The sequence below is a fragment of the Antechinus flavipes genome, chromosome 3, assembly GCF_016432865.1.
Source record: "Antechinus flavipes isolate AdamAnt ecotype Samford, QLD, Australia chromosome 3, AdamAnt_v2, whole genome shotgun sequence".
Taxonomy (NCBI): domain Eukaryota; kingdom Metazoa; phylum Chordata; class Mammalia; order Dasyuromorphia; family Dasyuridae; genus Antechinus; species Antechinus flavipes.
Genome location: NC_067400.1, coordinates 347,733,570 through 347,754,503, shown reverse-complemented (window position 1 = coordinate 347,754,503; position 20,934 = coordinate 347,733,570). Strand labels below are relative to the sequence as shown.

Sequence of the window (20,934 nt, the reverse complement as noted above, 5' to 3'; positions counted from 1 at the left end):
TTCAAACAAAAAAGAAATAGTCTACATGTATATCCACACATGCATGTACACATGTAAACTAGTGTATCTGCACATGTGTGTATACATGTATGAATATGAACATATATACATATACAGTACAGCACTCAAGAATTGTATGAATCCAAGCAAGAGATTTATGCTATGAAGTTAAAAGTTTGATATATTAAGAGATTAACATATTTTAAGAACATACTTTTCATTTTGGTAATCAATTTCCAACAAAGGTTCATCTACTAATATAAAAAATTACATATAGGAATACAATTTCACAGTTCAAAAACAAAAGCATGGGGCCATTTATTTCAGAACATATATAATAAATCTACTCAGACCTAAAATGACAGATGGTGTCCTTTGTACTTCTCATGTAATACAAATGACAACCAAGACTGAGTAATGGTGTAGAAACAAAGACTCAAAATGAGATTTGAAGACTGAAAAGAAACACTAAAATTACATTAACATTTTATGGTCATAGTAATTATGAAAGAAATAACATACCTGACAAACAATTGGGGAGGTTAGAAGAAATAGACAGCAAAAAAAAGGATATTCATGTTCTCTAATTTTTTAAAAAGAAGGCTAAATACATATAAAGTTAAATTACATAGTAGTTACTCATAACTATTTTAAATAACCTAGTTAGCACATGGTTCCTTGCTATTTTGAATGGCAGAAATTAGTTTTTTTCCTCCCTAAAATTAAGTTGTATTCACTATTCTTTTCTAGGAATTCTCCCTTTGAAGTATCCTTGGCAATAGGTCTAGTCTTTTCTTGTATGGAGTGTATATAGATATATGAATTTTGCTTTCAAACATAAAGCTAAAATTGCTATTGTGTTCAAAACTGGTTGCTGAGTTTTCACAAGTAAAATTCCCAGTCTTGTATTATTTTATGTGTTTGAATATTGAATAGATCTCTATAAACCTCACCATACCAACCCAGCCAAGGAAACCCCTCCAAAACTCCACTTTCATATGCCACTTTAGTGAAAGAGAAGCTGCTAATAAATTAATTAAACCATTCAAACTAAGTTTCAACCAATAAGTCAATTTTGTAAAACAAAGCACTTACTAAAATGTATTTGTGAAAACAACTAGGTAGTATAGCCAATAGAAAGCTGAATGTGAAATTAGAAATCCCTGGGTTCAAATTCTACTTCATCTAATCATGTGACCCTGGGCAAATGATTGAAGTAAAACTCAAGTTTTCTTACCAGTAAAATATGAACAACAATAAAAGCTTATAGCCTCAACAAGATTCTTGGTGGGATCAAGTGGGATAAAAAATTTAATTGTTTTCTAAACTTTTAAGACATTCACTACAATACCTAGTGAGAAGGAAACAAACACAATATAAATACAGATGTACTGAAAACTTTGGTATCAAGCTGTATTTTTAACCCCAAAGGGCCTACTGCAAAGGGTGATCCTACATAAAAGACAAATGAGTGAAGATGAAGGATCTTTTTTTTTTTTTAAAATAACTTTTTATTGACAGAACCCATGCCAGGGTAATTTTTTACAGCATTATCCCTTGCACTCACTTCTGTTCTTATTTTTCCCCTCCCTCCCTTCACCCCCTCCCCCAGATAGCAAGCAGTCTTTTGCATGTTAAATAGGTTACAGTATAGAGGATGAAGGATCTTAACAAACGTGTCACATTCACCTTGGAGTGACGGACATCGCAAGAAAAGCACTGAAAAGATCTAGACTGAAATCCTGACTGGCTCCACCACTTGATAATGAATCATCTGTCTCCTCTAACAGGATGTACACTCCTTGAGAGTTTTGTGTTTGACTCCACAGTTTAGCAGAGTTCTAGATACAAAGTTCCAAAAAAATACTTATTGGACTGCTGTGATCATAAATCCAGTTATTTAAATTTCCCTAAGCCTGTTTCCTCGTCTACAAAATAATTATAAAATTATAAATAATAATGAAAAGAAATAAAATTTAAAATAAAATTATAAAAATCACTCTACTGGCATTAGAGGTGGGTTGTATATGAAGCACTCCATAAATTTTGAGGAAGTACATAAAATTGAGCTCTCCTCATTTTGTTTAACTTCAAAGATCATTTAAACCCGGTGACTAATGAGGTAAGATAATCATGATGGCAAGTTGACAAAATTTCACTGCTATAGGTACTTGACTAGCTTCATCTTTCCCCCATCAAAATATCTTTTCTTTCAGTCTCTCAATTTTCTTTATTTCACCCTATCAATTAATCCTTTGCACTTCTTCCCGCAAATTCCCATCAACTATTCTCATAAGTGCTGAACATTGAAAGTGTGTAAACCTTCTAACAAATTCTCAAGTAAAGAACAAGATTAACAAATGAATATTATGATTTATGCTTGCAATATATCCATGCTGCCTCCTCCAGTTCTTTTTATTTCTTTCTAAACTAAGGTGGTTTTCTCATGACTATTTTCCCCTTCCCCATCCATGTTATATACAAGGTCAATTATTTTATTAGAAAAGGATATTGGGCATATTTGTCATTGTTTACTTTCTGTCAAACAAGTATTGACAAATACTAAAAATCACATCCCTAAGTGGCAATCACATCCCTAAGTGACTTCAAACTGATTTTAAAACACTTCTTATCAAACTGTGCATACCCTTTGATCCAGCAGTGTTACTACTGGGCTTATACCGCAAAGAGATCTTAAAGAAGGGAAAGGGACCCACATGTGCAAAAATGTTTGTGGCAGCCCTCTTTGTAGTGACCAGAAACTGGAAACTTAGTGGATACCCATCAATTGGAGAATGGTTGAATAAATTGTGGTATATGAATGTTATGGAATATTATTGTTCAGTAAGAAATGACCAGCAGGATGATTTCAGAAAGGCCTGGAGAGACTTACATTAACTGATGCTAAGTGAAATGAGCAGGACCAGGAGATCATTATATACTTCAACAACAATACTATATGATGATCAATTCTGATGGACCTGGCCATCTCCAGCAATGAGATGAACCAAATCAGTTCCAACAGAGCAGTAATGAATTGAACCAGCTACACCCAGCAAAAGAACTCTGGGAGATGAGTATGAACTACTACATAAAATTCCCAATCCCTCTATTTTTTGTCTGCCTGCATTTTTGATTTCCTTCACAGGCTAATTGTACACTATTTCAAAGTCCAATTCTTTTTGTACAGCAAAATAACTATATGGAGATGTATACATATATTATATTTAACTTATACTTTAACATATTTAACATGTACTGGTCAACCTGCCATCTGGGGGAGGGAATGGGGGAAGGAGAGGAAAAATTGGAACAAAAGGTTTTGATATTGTCAATACTGAAAAATTACCTTGTGTATATCTTGTAAATAAAAAGCTATAATAATATAATATAATTAAATTAATACTTCTGAAATCTTTATAAGAATACATTTTGGATGAAATAAAACTCTTCAGTTTTCCTTCATTTAACTTGTTTTAACATAAGCTCCATGTTTAAAGACCAAATGAGATGGCAATAATACCAGGCCATACATTTGAAGCACTGCCATGAGAGCAAATTTTAGGTCTTCAAGAAAATATCAGGAGCTCCCTCACTTTCTATCTATTCCCCAATAGCCTTTAATATTTACAAAAATAAACAATATGGGTAAGAGACATTGTTCTCTTTTTATGAGCGCTCCCTGAATCTATTTCCCCAACCACATCCAACTCTAATGCAGAGGCTGTTTGGCCACTTGAAAGGTAGCATGGTATATTGGGCAGAATACTAGACAGAAGCTAGGAGGCTTTCAATTTAAATCCTGATTGAATGATAAAATATATAACATACTTTGCAACTTTTAAAGTTAAATAAGATAAATGTTCCTCCTCCTCCCCTCTTTCTTCCTCTTCCTCTTCTCCTTTTGCTTTCTTCTTAGTTCCCTTATAACCTGGGAATTTAAACTAAAGTGCTTTGTATAAGGCACTTGCTCTACCAAAGATTTGACTATGGTACAGTGTGAATTATGTTCTCCATAAATGACATGCTGAAAGTGTTGGGAATGGAGAATGTAGATCAAGTTCAAGAAATATAAAATCAGTATCATGTGCCTTGTCCTTCTGCCCTAACATAGCATTAAAGCGAACAACAGCAATTCCAGTTTAAAGAGTCAGAAAAGGTTTTATTTTGTTAAAACTTTAACTGTTCTGTTTTGTACTTTCTTCCCCAACAATGACAGGTTCCAAGCAAAGGAAATTCTACAGAGAGGTGTGAAAGAACATAAGCATGTTGTAGCAGTTGTCTCAGATATACCAAAATGTATATGCATAAGTGAAAACACAAACTTTATAGCAAAAAGACCATAAGAGTAAGAAACGGGGGGAGGGGGGGGGGGGTCTTGATTCCAGGTCAAACTCTTAACAATCACACTCTTTATGACATGGTATCAGTGCCTGAATTTCTTCACCTTATAAAACATATATAATAAAAATCTCTACAAAGTAGAGAGTAAATAAACTGACACATACGACAACATAATGCTATGTATCAAAAAAATAAAAACCAAAAGCAAATAAAAGTAATATTCAATTTGAGTATTATGGTAAAAGTTGGGGGAATGGAAGAAAGGGACTTGGTCTGCTGGACCCAATTCAGAGAGTGCACAATGACTATGTGATTCAAATTTGACTTCTATTCTTATAATATCATTAATTTCCTTAAAAATCTCCAAACTACCATTGCCAATGGCTGTTAGTAACATAAAATGGGCATCAGTAAATGCTTATTAAATGGAACTGATTTCCTTGAGTGTTCTAAGATGAATTTTAACACACCTGACTTCAATACTCCATGTTTAAATTAGCCATAATTTATTAAACACAGTATACCTCCATTTCCATAACTTATATTGTTAGAATTTTTAAGTTTCTCATTATCTTTATGAAAAAAGGAGTAATTTTACATTCAACGCCTATGTGAAGGCAATCTGCACCACAAAGTCAAAAGACATATTAGAACATCAGATTATTTGGTGTCACCAGTTTGTTTCCCACTATATCAATCTGATAGCTCAATGTTGCAGTGGTAGAGTGCTTGGTTTGAAGTCAGAAAGACCTGAGTTTGAATATGCTCTCAGAACCTTACTTACTGGCCCTGGATAAGCAGTTAAATCTTGTTTGTTTCAGCTTTTAGAGGCTCTCAATGGTCCATCATATCTACAACCAGCACTTCAATATAACAGTGAAAGAACTGGGCCCAGTCGCAGCAAATCAGTTTTGTTTTTGTTTTTAATAACTTTTTATTGATAGAACCTATGCCAGGGTAATTTTTTACAGCATTATCCCTTGCAAGCAAATCAGTTTTTTAAAAAATCAATTTCACTACTTCCTAGCTGTGACTGACCTCAAACAAGTCATTTAATCTCATAAATTTCAGTTTCTCCATCTGTAAAGTGAGGCTAAAAAGACTTTTGTTAATACCTATTTCTTGTCAAATAAATGTGAGGTATTGTCATTCTGCTCTGACAAGAACATGCTATTTATTTATGAGAAGCTGTTCCCCAAACACCCTTAATGCTAATAAATGCCCTTTGTGATGATTTCCCCTTTATCCCAAATATAGCTTATTTGCTAAATAGCTGTTTGTTGTAATCTTCTCTCACTAAAGTGTTATTTGATAATAGGGACTGTTTTGTGTCTGTCTTTGTATCTTCAGTGCTTAGCAAGGTAATTGACTGACAGTAGGAACTTCATAAACGCTTAATGACTGATTCATTGAGCTACTTTGGGGATTATTTATCCAGAGGTTTGGTACTAACAATCTTCTGCAATGGCTCAAGTCTAGATTACTGCATTCATTTTCTTTTTTGAAGGTTCCTCACAATTCAAAAGACTTTTTGCTACCACTATTACATTTTCAATAAGTTCTTTTTCCTGGTAAGCTAGCATCTGCAGTTTCACAAGCAGCTTAAGTCTTCAACAGATTTAATGTTTAAACTAATGAAAAGGACACAAAAATCATTCAAATTAAATGCCATTACAACAATATGCACATTTACTAGTAACAAACAACCTATCAGTTCAAATAGTCATCATACAAATAAGGTTGAAAGTTGGCGTGTAATTACTATTCACAAATAGGAACTGAAAGAACCTTAAGTTTTAAATTCTCTTAAACTGTTAAAATATGACTAATCTATTGCAGTTACATCAAATATCATACTGATAATGTCTTAATCACATTATCTTTTCTACTCACCATTTGCAGACTGTATCATGTTACCAGATCTTTGGACTTCATCAAATTTTGTAAAAATTACATTTAACCTGTTTGAAATTAAGATAAAAAAAGAAAGTGGGATCATTTATACTCACTTATGTCAAAACAGAAATGAAGCATCAATAAACAATGGTGAAAATACTAAACATGCAGCCACAAACTAGCATAAACAAAATGTGTAAGGTATACCATTTTAAAAAGAAATACTTCCTTGAATGACTTGACTTCTGTACTGAGGACACGTGTCAACCAAAAGTGATAATGATTTTCAAATGTGCTAACATTATATTACAAAGGATGTTCTCTGTCGGAATAATATTTACTAATTCTAATAGAAACAACTCATATAATCTACTAAATTCAATTAGAAAAAAAAATCCTTCTAATATTTATTTTCACCTTAGTTTTTTAAAAATAAAAATCTCATCTGTTAGGCAAAGCATTCCACTTTAGGAGTTCAACAACTGAATGTGAAAGAAAGGAACGAAAAAAATCATACCTCAAAGGAAGAACCATAATAAGAAGCAACTTAACAAAGTAAAACAAACAAAAAACTCTAATGAACTGAAATATGGGCTATACTTGAGACTTAAAAACAAAGCACTCATATTCAATGACCATCCAAAGCACTCATATATTTTATTTGATTATCCACTATGATCACCTAATTTAACATTTTCATAATTTGATCCTTTTCCATGTTCTGACCTACAACAGCCACTAACTGCTTCATTTCTTTTCTCCCTACTTCTGCTGGAAGAACTTTAAAGGCAAGGCCCATACTGGACTTCATTTCTATGCTTCAACATATTCCAGAGTACTTCATATAGAGTAAGTGTTCAATAGTTACTTATTAAATATGAAAAAAGAATATTGAACTTGAGAATCATATTGCCTATGTCTAAAGCCATATCTATTAATTGATTATCTATAGCTCTGGGTAAAAAAGACATTACATTTTTATCATTAAATTCTAAAAATATTTATTAATAAACCTCTACTATATGTAACAGGCCTGGAGATACACAAAGAACAAAAACAAAAAGCTGGCTTTTAAAGAGCTTACATTTCGGGGAGAGGGATGAGAGAAGATGGAGAGAGGGACAAAAGAAGATGGATAGAGATCCAGTAACACATAAACAGCAGCTCAGCAAAGCAGTCACCTGGGTTTAAAGTCTGGGCCTGTTTTCAATTCCTGCCTCTGCCACTTACTACCTGAGTGTGCTTGAACAATTTATTTGGCTTTTCTGAGCCTCAGTTTCCTCATCTGTAAAATAAAGGGTTTGGAACAGAAGAATTCTGAGTTTGCTTTCAGTTCTAGATCTATAGATCTTTTTTTGTTAACTATGATAAGGTAATTTGGAAAGAAAGTGTTAACTAACCCAAGGTTAGCAGAGAAATCAAGAATAAGAAAATACTAAGGTCACAAATCTCAGTGACAAGGTACTATGTGCAGAAATAGGGAAATTTGGGGCAAGCATAGGTTTAGAAGAGATTACAAATTTAAGCTTGAGGTATTGATCAAAGAGTCAGCTGAAGATAGTCAAGAGGCTTTTGGAGATGTGGAGTGGACAAGCAGGAGAAAGATCAGGACCACACAAATAGATTTAAGAACTATCTGCATAAATGAATCCATGGAAACAAGTAAAATCATCAAGGAAAAGAATGAAGGAAGAAAGAAAAGTGAGGAAATGACAGAACAAAACCCTGAGGTACACTTCTTCCTATGTGGAAAAGGAAGATGAACCATGAAAGGAGACTGAGAAAACAATCAGAAACAAAAAGAACCAAGAAAGCAAATACAAAAGAGGGAGAATAAGGGATTAGATGACTTCTACTAGTGGTTCCCTCCACAGTGAGGAATCCCTCACTGATTCTATTAATGATATATAAGTTTTATTTCTTAGATGTATACCACTAATTCCAAAATGTTTTTCACTAAAGATCCATTAATCTTTTTTCCCTCCTAGTCTGCCAGAACCTAATCTTTCAAAATAGGCTTGAGTGCCAACAAAATTGAAAAGGAGTAGCATAACAATAATCTAGAACAATTAGCTGCCAAAATATTCCCTTTCAAAGACTAACACTTCTGTTATGAAGACTTGCCAAGTTCTTTGCAGGACTGTTCATATATCTTTGGTGTCCATTTTTACTTAATTCTTACCTGTTACTTCAAGAAGTATAGCATGCACAGCAGCCACACCTCAGTAAACTATCAAAGCAGATGATGGCCAAATGAGGTTAAAGATAATCGATAGGGCCTCAAATCTGTCAGGTAGGGAAAGCGCTATCCAAAACACATGAAGAATTTTCCCTGATAGAATAGGCAGCTAAGAACAATTTGTCCTAATAGCCATGAAGGGGCTGAAGCAAGTGCTGTGGAACTCTTAGAACTTGGTCAGGCAAAGAAATGCCAGGTCATCCACCACAGCCTGGGCCATCACCAATCATTTTGACCTTTGTATTGCTTTTGGACTTACACTGACTCAGGAAAATAGAGACTGATGACTCTGTGCAACTCTGTCTTATCTAAATCCAATTCACACTCAAATTAAGACATCACCTATGAAGTCATCAGTCCTCTTCGAAAACGTAGTCATTATAGGAACCAAGAGGGAATTTTTCTCCTTCACATACCCAAGAGCACAATGACTTGAAGCTTCCTTCCAGATGCAAAAAGGCAATACACTTGAATTGTGTTCATATCTATAGCACCTTTGGAAATCATTGCTTTACACAAAGCTCAGTCTTCCAACTTCATTTATTTTTTTAAAAATCTGCTTCTTTTTTATAAATTAATCCCTTGAATGCACTGTTTGAATGACTGCACAGGGAAAACTACAACTGGGTGATCCTAAGCTTTCATTTCAGCCCAGAGACATTACAGTAACCATACTCTCTGGAGAAGTATGATAATAGAAGGTGACGTACTAGCTCAAGCTGCACACATTCTCCTGCAATCAACTGGTGAAAAGTAGTGATTTTATTCCCTTTGAAAACCTTAATATTTGGTGCCTTTTGCACATGTATAATGCAATGTGTTTAGAGTTTTACAGTAATAGTTTCACTGATAAATATTATAGTGCTGTAAGAAAAGACACTACACAAGATAATTTTAGGAAAGCCTGGAAAGACTTACACAAACTAATGCTAAGTGAACAGAACCAAAATGTTGTATACAATAATAATAATATTGTTTGATAAAGAACTGTGAATGACTTAGCTATTCTCAGCAATACAAAGATCCAAGACAATCCCAAAATATTAATGATGAAGTACTAATGAACCTCAGAAAAAGAAATGATATTGAATGAATACAGATGGGAGCATGCTATTTTTCACTTTTTTTTCCTTTTATTCAAGTCTTTGTACAAAATGACTAATATGGAAATGTTTTATATAATTGTACATGTATAACCTATAGTTGATTGCTTACCTTCTCGGGGAGGGGGGAGAGAAAGGAGGGATCTCACTGCTGTCTGAAACCAAACAAATGTTTTAATGACTACCTATAATTTTGGATTATCTGAAGCTTTTTTCTCCAAAAACACCAAAAAGTTAACTGGTTTTTTAAAGAACACCTGTGTGATAATTACCCTTGAAACATTAAACTACATTTAACCAAGCTAGTTAACTGATCTATGCTACAACAAAATGCTACAAGATGGCTATATTGAGGATCAAAGTTGCTATGATATGCACAGCTACTGTCTCTCTCATGAAGATTGATACCAGTCTTAAAAATAAACTAGAGCCTCATGGCATGTGGATATATTATTGTGCTAACAAGACTGGATGAAAGGTGGAACTTACAGACCTTCTGCTATCAGAAGATTAAGCTCTTGATTATAATAATCTGTGTTGTTGGCTTTAACTCTCATCATTCCCTTTATGCCTTGTACTCCAACCAAACTAGAGTATTCAAATAGCCAGTGTTTTCTTATAGAGGACCTGCCTGGATCCAAATCCTAATTCTACTACTTATTACATATGAGCCTCAATTTCCCTATGTGATAAATTAAAGGGGAAGACTAAATGGTTTCTTAGGTCCCTTTCAACTACAGATCTATGTTTCCTCTTACCCTATAACCTATGCCTTCATTCAGGACATTTTATTTTACAATAATGTCCTGGCTTTAACCTCTACCTGTTGATACCCTGTCAGTTATTCAAAACTTATCTCAAAAGTGACCTTCTCCAGAACAGGTTGGCTTATCTTCCCCGGTCTAACTTACCTCATCTTATGTGGACCAAATATAGCATAACATACCTTTCTATAGATATTATCTCTATGATGCTTTAAATTTAATGTATGGCATTTGATTGAAGTTATAAAATGAATGAGAAACCATTTCTGCAGTGATTATACTAAGTGAAGGAAATACAAAGAGAAAGTGGAGACTACCCCTATTCTAAAAGGAGCTCACATCTAATTGGAAAGCTCCACTCCCAGCAACTACTGTGAGTTTGGATAGGATAGGGACAAGGCTAACAGTAAAGTCCCATTCAGGTTTGATGGAGCCTAGCTCATGATCTTTGGGAATGGCTGGAATAGAGCTAGATCTTTGGATTTCCTTGTGTAGGGGTGGAAATCGAAAGTGGAAGATAAAGGGATATAATTACTGTATAATTATTTAGGTATCTTATGCCCTACCAAATCATAAACTCTATGAGGGTAGGGACCATATTTTAATAATCTTTCTATTTCCCAAAATGTCTAGTAAAGTGTTTTGTGTTGTTGTTGAATCATTTCAGTTATATACAATTCTTTGTAATCCCATTCTGGGGTTTTCCTGGCAAAGATATGGGGATGGTTTGCATTCCCTTCTCCAAATTGCAGATGAAGAACTTGGCAAAAAGGATTAAGTAACATACCCACGGTCACACAGCTAGTAAGTGTCTGAGGCTAGATTTGAACTAAAAAATTTTGAGTCTTCCTGATTCCAAGTTCAGCTTTCTATCCACTGCACCACTTAGTTTCTCCCAAGATGTTTTGTTTACATCACTTAAATGGAAATGGTTGGTCAAAGAATTTAAAACTAAAGTACTGAAAAGAGTTAATTATCAACTAAAAATATTCTCTCCATAAATTTGAACAAGTTAGCCACAACTTTCTCACAAACTTCTTCCAATTTAAAACCAAAATCATAGTGTGCACACTGCTGGGGGGACTGTCACCTGTCCAAAATGGCCATAACTTTTAACTGAGATTTTCTTATAATGTGTTCTCCTTGCCATAATAGTATACTTCAACCATATCTAGAATAATGCCTTACTTTCATGACAAGATGTACTTAATTAAAATTAAACAGAACAAACTAAGCCACAAACTGTTAGAGCAGTTTAGTTCCACTTTCTGGTATTGCAACACATTTTAACATAACATTGGACTAGAAAAAAAATTACTATACTCTGAATAGTATATCACAAACTAACTCAATCCTCAGATATTTTTTGAACAACCTATCTATATTAAAAATTCTATTTAATAAATACCCACAGTACAAATTGTTCTAATTCACTTGTTGTTAACCTTAAGTTCACGTGTTGAACCACTCATATTTCATGTGGGAGACTTCAACCCAGATAAAGATTGTGGTAAATTATCTCTCAACTTAATCTCACTTATTAGGCTAAACTCAACTCATTCTCGTGAAGGATCAGGACAACTAGCTAGAGATTCTGATATTCTAATGAAAGTCAGAATACTTAGATCCTTTACTTCAATTCCTCTAAAGCAAAGCTGATTGATCTAGGGGTGAGTCACAAGTTCTTTAAAGTTAAATTCACCCATTTGTAAAATGAGACTATTACTACCTGTCCTTGCATTTCACTGATATTATTACCAACATTATTGATTGAATCTTATTGTAGCTTTAATAGTAAACAGCAAAGATCTCTATAAAAATATTTAAGTCATAAAATACCAACAATAAAGTATATATTCTCTTGGATTTTCTTATAATGTGTTCTCCCTGCCATAACAATGTACTTCAACCATATCTAGAATAATGCCTTACTTTCATGACAAGATGTACTTAATTAAAATTAAACAGAACAAACTGAAAATTACCAAGATACTCCACTTCCAGTTATTAAAGACTTCTCACCCAAATTACTTTGTACTTATTTTGTTTTGACTTATCTTTATGATATGTTTCCTCTCAAATGCTCTAAGAAGAAACTCCTTGTCTTCGTATCCACAAATGCCTGACACACAGAATTGTAACAGGCACTTAATAAATGACTGTTAAGTCAATGAATAAATGGTCAAAGAGCAATAACAGAAAATGGCTTGTGATGATAGGACCACAGAACAATTTAAGTCCTTCATTTGAAAAAGGAGAAAACTGAGGCCCAGAGGGGCAGTGTAATTTTCCCAAGGTCACCCTAAGAGTTAAGTAGGAGACCAGCACTCAAATCCAGGGCCTTCCCATCTTACCCTGCTAATAAGTACTCTTCACACAAAGGTCCAACCAAACTTTCCCAATTTAATAAGAACAGTAAAAAAATTGGATATATATACATATGTGTGTGTGTGTGTGTATAAAATACAATTATATGACATTACATTATAAACCATTTTTATTGTTTCTAGCAAATATTTAACCAAGTCCTTAATTGCATATGACATAATTTAAGATGATGCACCAAAAGAATTATGAAAACAGTCTGAGACAACTAACACTTTTCTCCAGCAATGTCATTTTAGATACATTTACACCTTTGAGACTCAGTGTTATCGTTGTAATTCAGTTGTAGAGTCATATGAGCACTGTCAGATAGGAATGGGAAAGGAAGATAGAGGAGACAAAGCAAATACATGCAAAAAACATTATGAGACAGTAAGGTATAAGTATTGCAAGAATGATATAGACAATTAAGTTTCAACAGGTGCTTGACAATATTAAGATTTCTGATTTTCTAGTCAGAAGTTGTTAAATGTCATGTCCCCCACTGTACAAATTAATATTTTCCTTCCCATCTCAGTTACAAAATTCTATCTTCAAAAGTCCCAAATAAATGAAGATGTCAGGCTTCTTAATAAAGGGGGGAAAAATATATATCTTCCATTGAAAATTCTCTATAAATGCAACAGAATGATATATGGTCATTATTTCACTGAAGATTAAATGTTGCAAAATGACCATTCAACTTCTCTCCCACAATTAAATTATCAGAATCAAACATTAGTATAGACAAAATATTGCATAGTTCCTTCAATGCTCACCTTAGAAATCTGAATTAGATCTGTTCTTTCATGAAGAATTTTTGCAGATAAAAATAAATATACATAGCCTCTACTCTTAGGCAGACTGATATTTCCTTAGATTTTTAGTTGTTATGTACCCTGTTTTTTTATACTGTTGATTTTTTTTTCTCACAATTCTGGAAAACTGTTGTTTTTGCCATAGAGAAAGATAGAAAATAGTTAAGAAACCATACAAAGTCCTAAAAAGTGTTCTAAAAATATGTATTAATTCAAACCTAAAATTAAGACTTGTCTTTTCATTGTTTCAAAATAATTTTACAGAAGAACAGTATTCTCCAATATATTATTGTGAACTCTACAGAAAAACACTGCAAAACAAAGAAATTGAGAAATATAATAAAATGAAGTAAAAGTAGTTGCTTACTAATTATTAGAAAAGATGAAAAAAAATATGAAAAGAAAACACTTAAGTGGATACCAATGAAGAAGGAAAAATAAAGCTTCTTTCAAATAATTCCAAATTGGAAACTTTCTTCTTTGAGGATCCATCAAAAGCATCCTTCCCTACCTTCAAACTCACTTTGTTGTCTCATCCCTCATTATCCAGCAGGCCCAAATAAAGTCAAGGAAATGTGAAAACTAAACTGAAAAATCTACTGTGCTCACACAACAACAAAAAATTCTAATATGATGCATCAGAATTCCAGAATATTCAAATATTCAAGTTGGCCACTCACAGCCAAATGTAACAGAAACAACTTCTAAAGCAATATGAAGCATGAGGAGCCACATTCCATTTAGGTTCATACCCAATGAAGTAGAAAGTAAGCTGCCAGAGTCTAAGACACTGGGAAACCTCACTAATAACAAGGAGGAAAAACAAACAAACAGGTTCTTCTGCTGGCTTGAAGGCTTTCAAAGAAAGTGCACCTCACTTCTCCAAGGGAAGTGGATTTGGAGTGTAGAGGATACAAGTTAGTCATCCTTGGCTTGGCTATCTATTCTTTGTGTAAGCTTGGGCAAGTCCCTTAATCTCTCTGGACCCCTTTTTCTTCATTTATTGTATAAAAAGGCTGACTAACAAAACTCTATTCCAGTGTCAATGAAATGTGAAAAAAAAGTGGCCCTACTTCTCAAATATAATACTCCATTTCTAGAGAATTGGGAAATATGCCATAGTTATTGAAATGTCTATGTAATTTCTTATGTTTCTGTTTGAAATATTATAAACTCTGAAAATTATTTTCTAAGTAAGCCATTTTTAAAAGTCCTTGGGACTTAGGGAACTGGGCTACATATAACTTTCTAAATATATCCTCATATGGTCTCTTATTGGAGAGTCCTTCTTTTGGCATATCTGCTTGAGAAACGACAACCAAAAAGAGCTATAGATTAATCTTGATAAAAAGAAAAGAAACTAAGAAAATGGGTTTGAACCTAGTGTGACCTGGAATAAATTAACCTTTTGGGCCTCAAAATCACTATCTCCAGGCTTCAGTATGTGACCAAGTTTCTCTCTGCTAATGCCATATTATTTTTGACAAGGCAGATGGAATAAAAAGAGCATAGGGGCTAGGCCCAGTAGAACAACACAAAAAAAGAAAGTTGTGACCTCTTCATCAGGAGAGCAGGATTGCTCTTTGCTCAGTTTTATTCCTGGCTAGCTGTGTATTAACTAGGAGAATAACTGAGCCTCTGAGACTAAACTATAGTCTAGTTGTGTAGGTTATAAAGTACAGAAGTTGAATAAGATCAAGATCTTTGAAGTCTTTCCTAGCTCTAAGGGTCCTTTACATTTTGCCCTGACTTCCCACAGAGCAGGCTAGAGCAAAGCAAAATGTCTTCAGATTCTATGGAATAATTTCCATCACATCAAAAATTTATAAAATAAAATTCATTATTTTTATTACTGCCATGTCCATATTCAAGAGATTTTTGTGAAGGATTTAAAACATGGAAATTTCACTATTAAGTCAATGAATCAATATTTAAGTACCTATTATGAGCCAGGCACTCTGAGCTAAGCACATTGGATACAAAAAAGAGAGGCTTTTGCATTGTAACAGCATTAGTGATACTGAATTCTCTCTCCTAGGATTCCTGAAAACCCCAGTTGATAGATATGTCCAAGAATTAATTAAACAATAATTTTAAACAATTAACAAGCATTAATGTGCCAGTCACTTTGCTAGAGGCGGAGGATAAAGAAATAAAATGAAAGAAATGTTCTTTGCCTTTTAGGAACTAACGTTCTTTTGAGATAAACTACATAAATAAGTATGTATAAAATAAAAACAAGTTAAATTGGTAAGAAAGAGGAAGACACTAGCAACTAAGGTAATCAGAGAAGACTTCAGTAGAAGGCAGCATCCGAGCAGAATTTCGAAGGAAACAGGATTCTAAGAGTTGGAAATGAGAAAAGGAGACATTCCAAAGCATGCATGAAAACCTAGCCAAGCTATGAATTATCATGTGTAAGGAACCATAAGACAACCAGCTGCCCAAAGAACTTGGAAAATGAGCAAGGAGTGAGGGTAAGGAGTTGGAAAGGTAGGCTAAAGCTAGGTTGTAATGGGCTTTAAAACAAGAAATTTATACTTGATAATAGAGGCAAATGGGGAACTGACTGAAGTTTATCGAGTAGGAGAATGACATGGTCGGACATGCATGTTAGGGAAGAATATCACTTGAGACTGCTGCCTGTAAGATAAGTTCAGATGACCCATCAGAAAGCTGTTGCAGTAATCCTGGCAATAAGTAATAGTGCTTTCAACTAGGGTGGGATAGAAGCAAACTGGTGCAAGAAAAGTTATGTAGATAAGAGATAAAATTGCTGGTTTTATCCTGAATTTACTTCTAAAAATACTAAAAGAAGAAAAGTTAACTGGAAGAAAAAGTATGGGGGAAAGCACTAAAAATAGAAGAGTATAAACTCACCGAGACTGTGGTAATCCTTTTTTACTGAGATCTGCCCTCACACGTTCTCCTACATGTCTGTAAATTTCCACTAAGCTGTTTATTGCTGAGTCTCGAACCTACACACAAAAGAAGATATCTTATAACATTTATTTGTAACTTTATAGCATTTCTCGTTGAAAAAACAAAACAAAAAAAGATCACAAATCACCCCACTTTTTAAAATAAGTCATATTTACCCAGAAACAATTATAGTCACAAGCTCTTAACTACATTCACCTAGTTAAAGAGATAGTAATCTACTACTTGCTCATTTTTGAGGACATTAATATGACTAAAGAAATACATCAGGTTTCTATCAAAGGAGTTTTTCCATGTGAAGGGATACACTGCTTACTGTTTATGGCATTTCTATTCTTTGAGGAGAGTTATATCAGAATATTATTTAAAAATCTTAATTCTAAATCCAACTCTTCAATTTTATGAAATGAGGTAGCATAATGCTATATAAAAAGGATCTGCGATTTTACTAATATAAAAAACTCCCTCCATTAATACAGATTGTACTATGTTGATAACTTAGTAAATGTGTGGCTGAGAAGTAGTCATTTATATAGAGAGTTTTAAGTGCCTTGACTAGGGTCAAATGTCAAGTAAATATCAAGAGATTAATCTTCCAGACCTCTAGTCTAGTACTCCACTCGGTCACATGCCAGGCAGCTTCTGTGTGTAACATACTAAGAACAATTAATAAAGGAACCAGGTCTAGTTCCAAACTCTGCATCTAACTAGCTAGCTCTGTCCACTCTGGGATAGTTTCCTCAACTGAAGAAAGAGAGAGCAGATCTCAATATCATGGAGTCATGTAAATCAGACATGACTGAACAATTGAACAGTTTTGAATAATCTCCAAGATTATTCTTGTCCCTATACTATTCTTTGTTGGTATAAATGATTATGCCTATGCTCTAGGTTCTGGGTCACAGAATAAAAGTTAAGCCTAATATCAGTGTATTTATGGATATAACATGGATACTAATGGAAATGGCACACAAATAACAAAAGTTTAAGCAACAAAATATAATAAAGCAAAATTTGTAAGAAGAAAGTAGTTGACTGTAAGGGAACTGAGAGAAGAAGAGAAAAGAACCCTGAAAAGTTCAGTAAGGATTAGAAACAACATTAGTAGTTCTGGAGTCATACATCACTTATTTTGTTTAATAGTATTAAGAATACAATACATTATGTGATACATCTTTTCTATGTGAAAACTAAATATAGGTGCTAAATTATTAGCATCAACTTTTACTGATGATCACATTCTGTGATGATGATGATTATATTTTCAGATAAATTTTTAGTTAGCCACTTATTGAAAGCATATCAGTTAAATTTTTTTTTTTTTGGTAACACAGAACAATAGAAAACTGCTCCCCCCCCCCAAAAAAAGCCTAATCAAAGTGAAATTTAGATTTAGTAATGATTTTAAGAAATCCAAAATATTCCTATACCCTCACACAAATAACCTCTCAAACCCAACAAAATAATCCTGGAATTAAAAACCCTTGGCTTGAGAGGATTTTTATTCTGCATATAATTTCACAAGGGATGTCCATGTACTAGTATAACAATCTCATAACTTAAAAATTGCTAATGGAGAAAATGAAAGCACTCATCTATAAATATAACTTGACAGGCCAACAAAAAGTCCCAGTAACAGCTGCCCCTTTGCTATAGCCCAACTATTATCAGCACTTGGACTTAAATAATAAAAAGTAAGATGAAAAGCACCATAATTGTTAAACATACTAGTTATAATTACCTAAAATAAGACACTGAGATAGGCTGAGACACAGAAAGATAAACAAAGACAGAAAAGAGAGGCAAAGAAGGGAAAAAAGAGAGAAAGATAGACTGGAAGAAGGGAGAAACAGACTTAAGACAGTAGAACTTTAGACAAACTTATAAAGAAAAACCACAAAAAAATTTGTTTTTTAACCATGGTTTAATCTTAAATACCAATTATTTTAGATAAGATTATAACAATTATTTTGTATATGTATCAGATCAACAAACATTTATAAAGCTCTAACCACATATTGGTCACTATAATTAGGGCTGGGGATACGAAAAAAGAGCACTTGGGTAAGAAAATATGTACAAAGAAGATATAATCAAGATAACAGAATAAATTAGGAAATAATCTAAAGAGAAAGTGAGTGTGTGTGTGTGTGTGTGTGTGTGAGAGAGAGAGAGAGAGAAACACACTGGCAATGAACCCATGAAAATTACTGACTTTAAAATTGTTAACATATCCACTGACTTTTCTTCAAGATAGTGCATTAGAAAAAAACAAGTTAAGTACAAAAGTATAAGCAATATCTAATGAAGCATATCTGATTTAAAAAAAAAAAAAAGGAACTTTACAATAACAATTGACCTAATATTGTGCACTGTTATCTTCAAGATGGCTCTGTCACTTATTGGTTTTAATCTGGGCAGATTGCTTAATCTCCCTGAGATCAGTTTCTATAAAATGAGAAGACTGGATTGGATGTTCCCTCAGATGCCTTCTTACCTTAACATCGAAAATCCCATTTCTCTATAAAAGGAAGGACAAATGCTCCAAAAATGTCTAGATTGATAGGACAACTTGACATATGATTCAAAAGAGAGATTTTATCTGATGCATTTTCTCTTAAGCCTTCCCACCAATAGCTCCATGTTTAATATGGTATACAAAGAGCCAGTAGGGCAGACTCTGGTCTGGAAGTCAGCAAGCAACAGATCTCTATTCCAAGTTCCTCCACTAAATTCACGTGTGACTTTGGACATGTGACTTCTTGCTCTGGGTCTCAGTTTCCTTACCCGTAAAAAAATAGGATTAAATTAGATTTTTTAAAATGCCATTCAGCTCTTACAGTCTACAGTATGAGTCATTGTTAATAAAAACAGAAAACCAGAGTGAAGAAAAGTATTGGCTTTTACTTTCAATAATGGTGATCCTGGCTCCTGAAAAGTCCCCAGACATTTTCCTCAGGTAGTCAAAAGATGTTGAGGCCTTTGCAACTTCTTAATACCACTCTGCTTTGGTGACACCACTTATTCGCCAATATACCACATCTGTATAACATCTTCTAATAGAATTTTGTTACTGGCTACTTCAAATTCCACTAATGAGCCAAAAAACAAGAAACTACCTTCTGACACCTCATTAACTCTCAATGCCAAAAGATAAACTAATGAATTCATAGTATATCTGTGCCTAATTTTCAAAACAAGGGTGACATTTTCCAGTCACCTACTAGCAGCCCAACTGCTGTGAGTCCCTCTGTGCTCAAAGAAAGTACTAAACATCAACTGAGCCAGACTCTTAAGTCAAATTATAAAATACTTATAGAAGCTTTTTCCTCTGAATCTCAAATTTGCCATATGTAATATGGTAATAGTAATCTGGCTCTTATCTCTTCATGGAATTTTTAAATTAAAAAAAAAAAACCTACAGAATAGTGGCTATTAAATAAATATTTCTTTACAATAAAGTTTCAAAGCAGTAAGTTTTCATGAAAGAATGAATAACCCAAGAAATATAAACATTTAATTATAAATATGAAGAGATAAATTCAAAGCCAGAAGCAGGAAAACTCTTGATTACTTAATTTTTCAAAATCCTCTAAACATACTTGATCAAAAGAAAGTGAAACCTAATCTTTTAAATACTATGAAGAAATCAAAAGCACAAAATAGATATTGTCACCTGCTATGTTTTGACTTCACCAACTTTTTTTTTTTGGCTTTTTTTGCTGAGGCAATTGGGGTTAAGTGACTTGTACAGAATCACACAGCTAGGAAGTGTTAAGTGTCTGAGGCCAAATTTGAACTCAGGTCCTCCTGATTTCAGGGCTGATACTCTATCCACTACACCACCTAGCTGCTAGCCTACTTCACCAACTCTCAATGACATAGATTCCATTGACCTTTGACAGTATTAAACTAAGTTCAAAAAGCTAGAATACAGGAGTGATTACTTACCACCCTAGGATATATAAATGCCCTTCTTGTTCCCAATACCCTTTTTTCTTTGCAGATGCACATCACTTGTTGAGAAGTATAACTAATGCCAGAACTGATGAATATTTTCAGAGGAAACTCAAAAATGTAACAAGGATCTTATTAAAAATTTGAATAGATCACAAGACAAGTACAAGTCTATGAACATCTCATTTCTCCACTTCTGCCTTAAACTTCATGTTCCCAAATCTCTCAGAATTTTCATTGGGAAAAACAATCTTGCAAGTTAGAAAATAGGCTATTACCTCCCCCAGCTATATTTTCATATTCATCATCTTATGTAAGAAAAATCATTGATTTTTTTTTATGTAGCTATGGAAATGATGTGGAAATATGTTTAGAAGAATTGTACATATTTAACCTATATTGGATTACTTACTGGAGGGGAGAAAAGAATAATATGGAACACGAGGTTTTGCAAAGGTGAATGTTTTTGAAAACTATCTTTCCATGTATTTTGAAAAATAAAAAGCCAT

At 33.6% G+C, this 20,934-nt stretch overlaps 1 protein-coding gene across 1 annotated transcript in view; it reads right to left on the bottom strand.

Moving 5' to 3' along the window:
• Positions 1 to 20,934, bottom strand: part of CLASP1 (cytoplasmic linker associated protein 1) — a 324,204-nt gene that overhangs the window by 192,073 nt on the left and 111,197 nt on the right. The window contains exons 7-8 of the mRNA XM_051985719.1: positions 16,409 to 16,506; positions 6,238 to 6,305 (exon numbers count right to left, since the gene is read on the bottom strand). Of these exons, the coding sequence (XP_051841679.1) occupies positions 6,238 to 6,305; positions 16,409 to 16,506 (166 nt within the window). The remainder of the gene's footprint in view (positions 1 to 6,237; positions 6,306 to 16,408; positions 16,507 to 20,934) is intronic.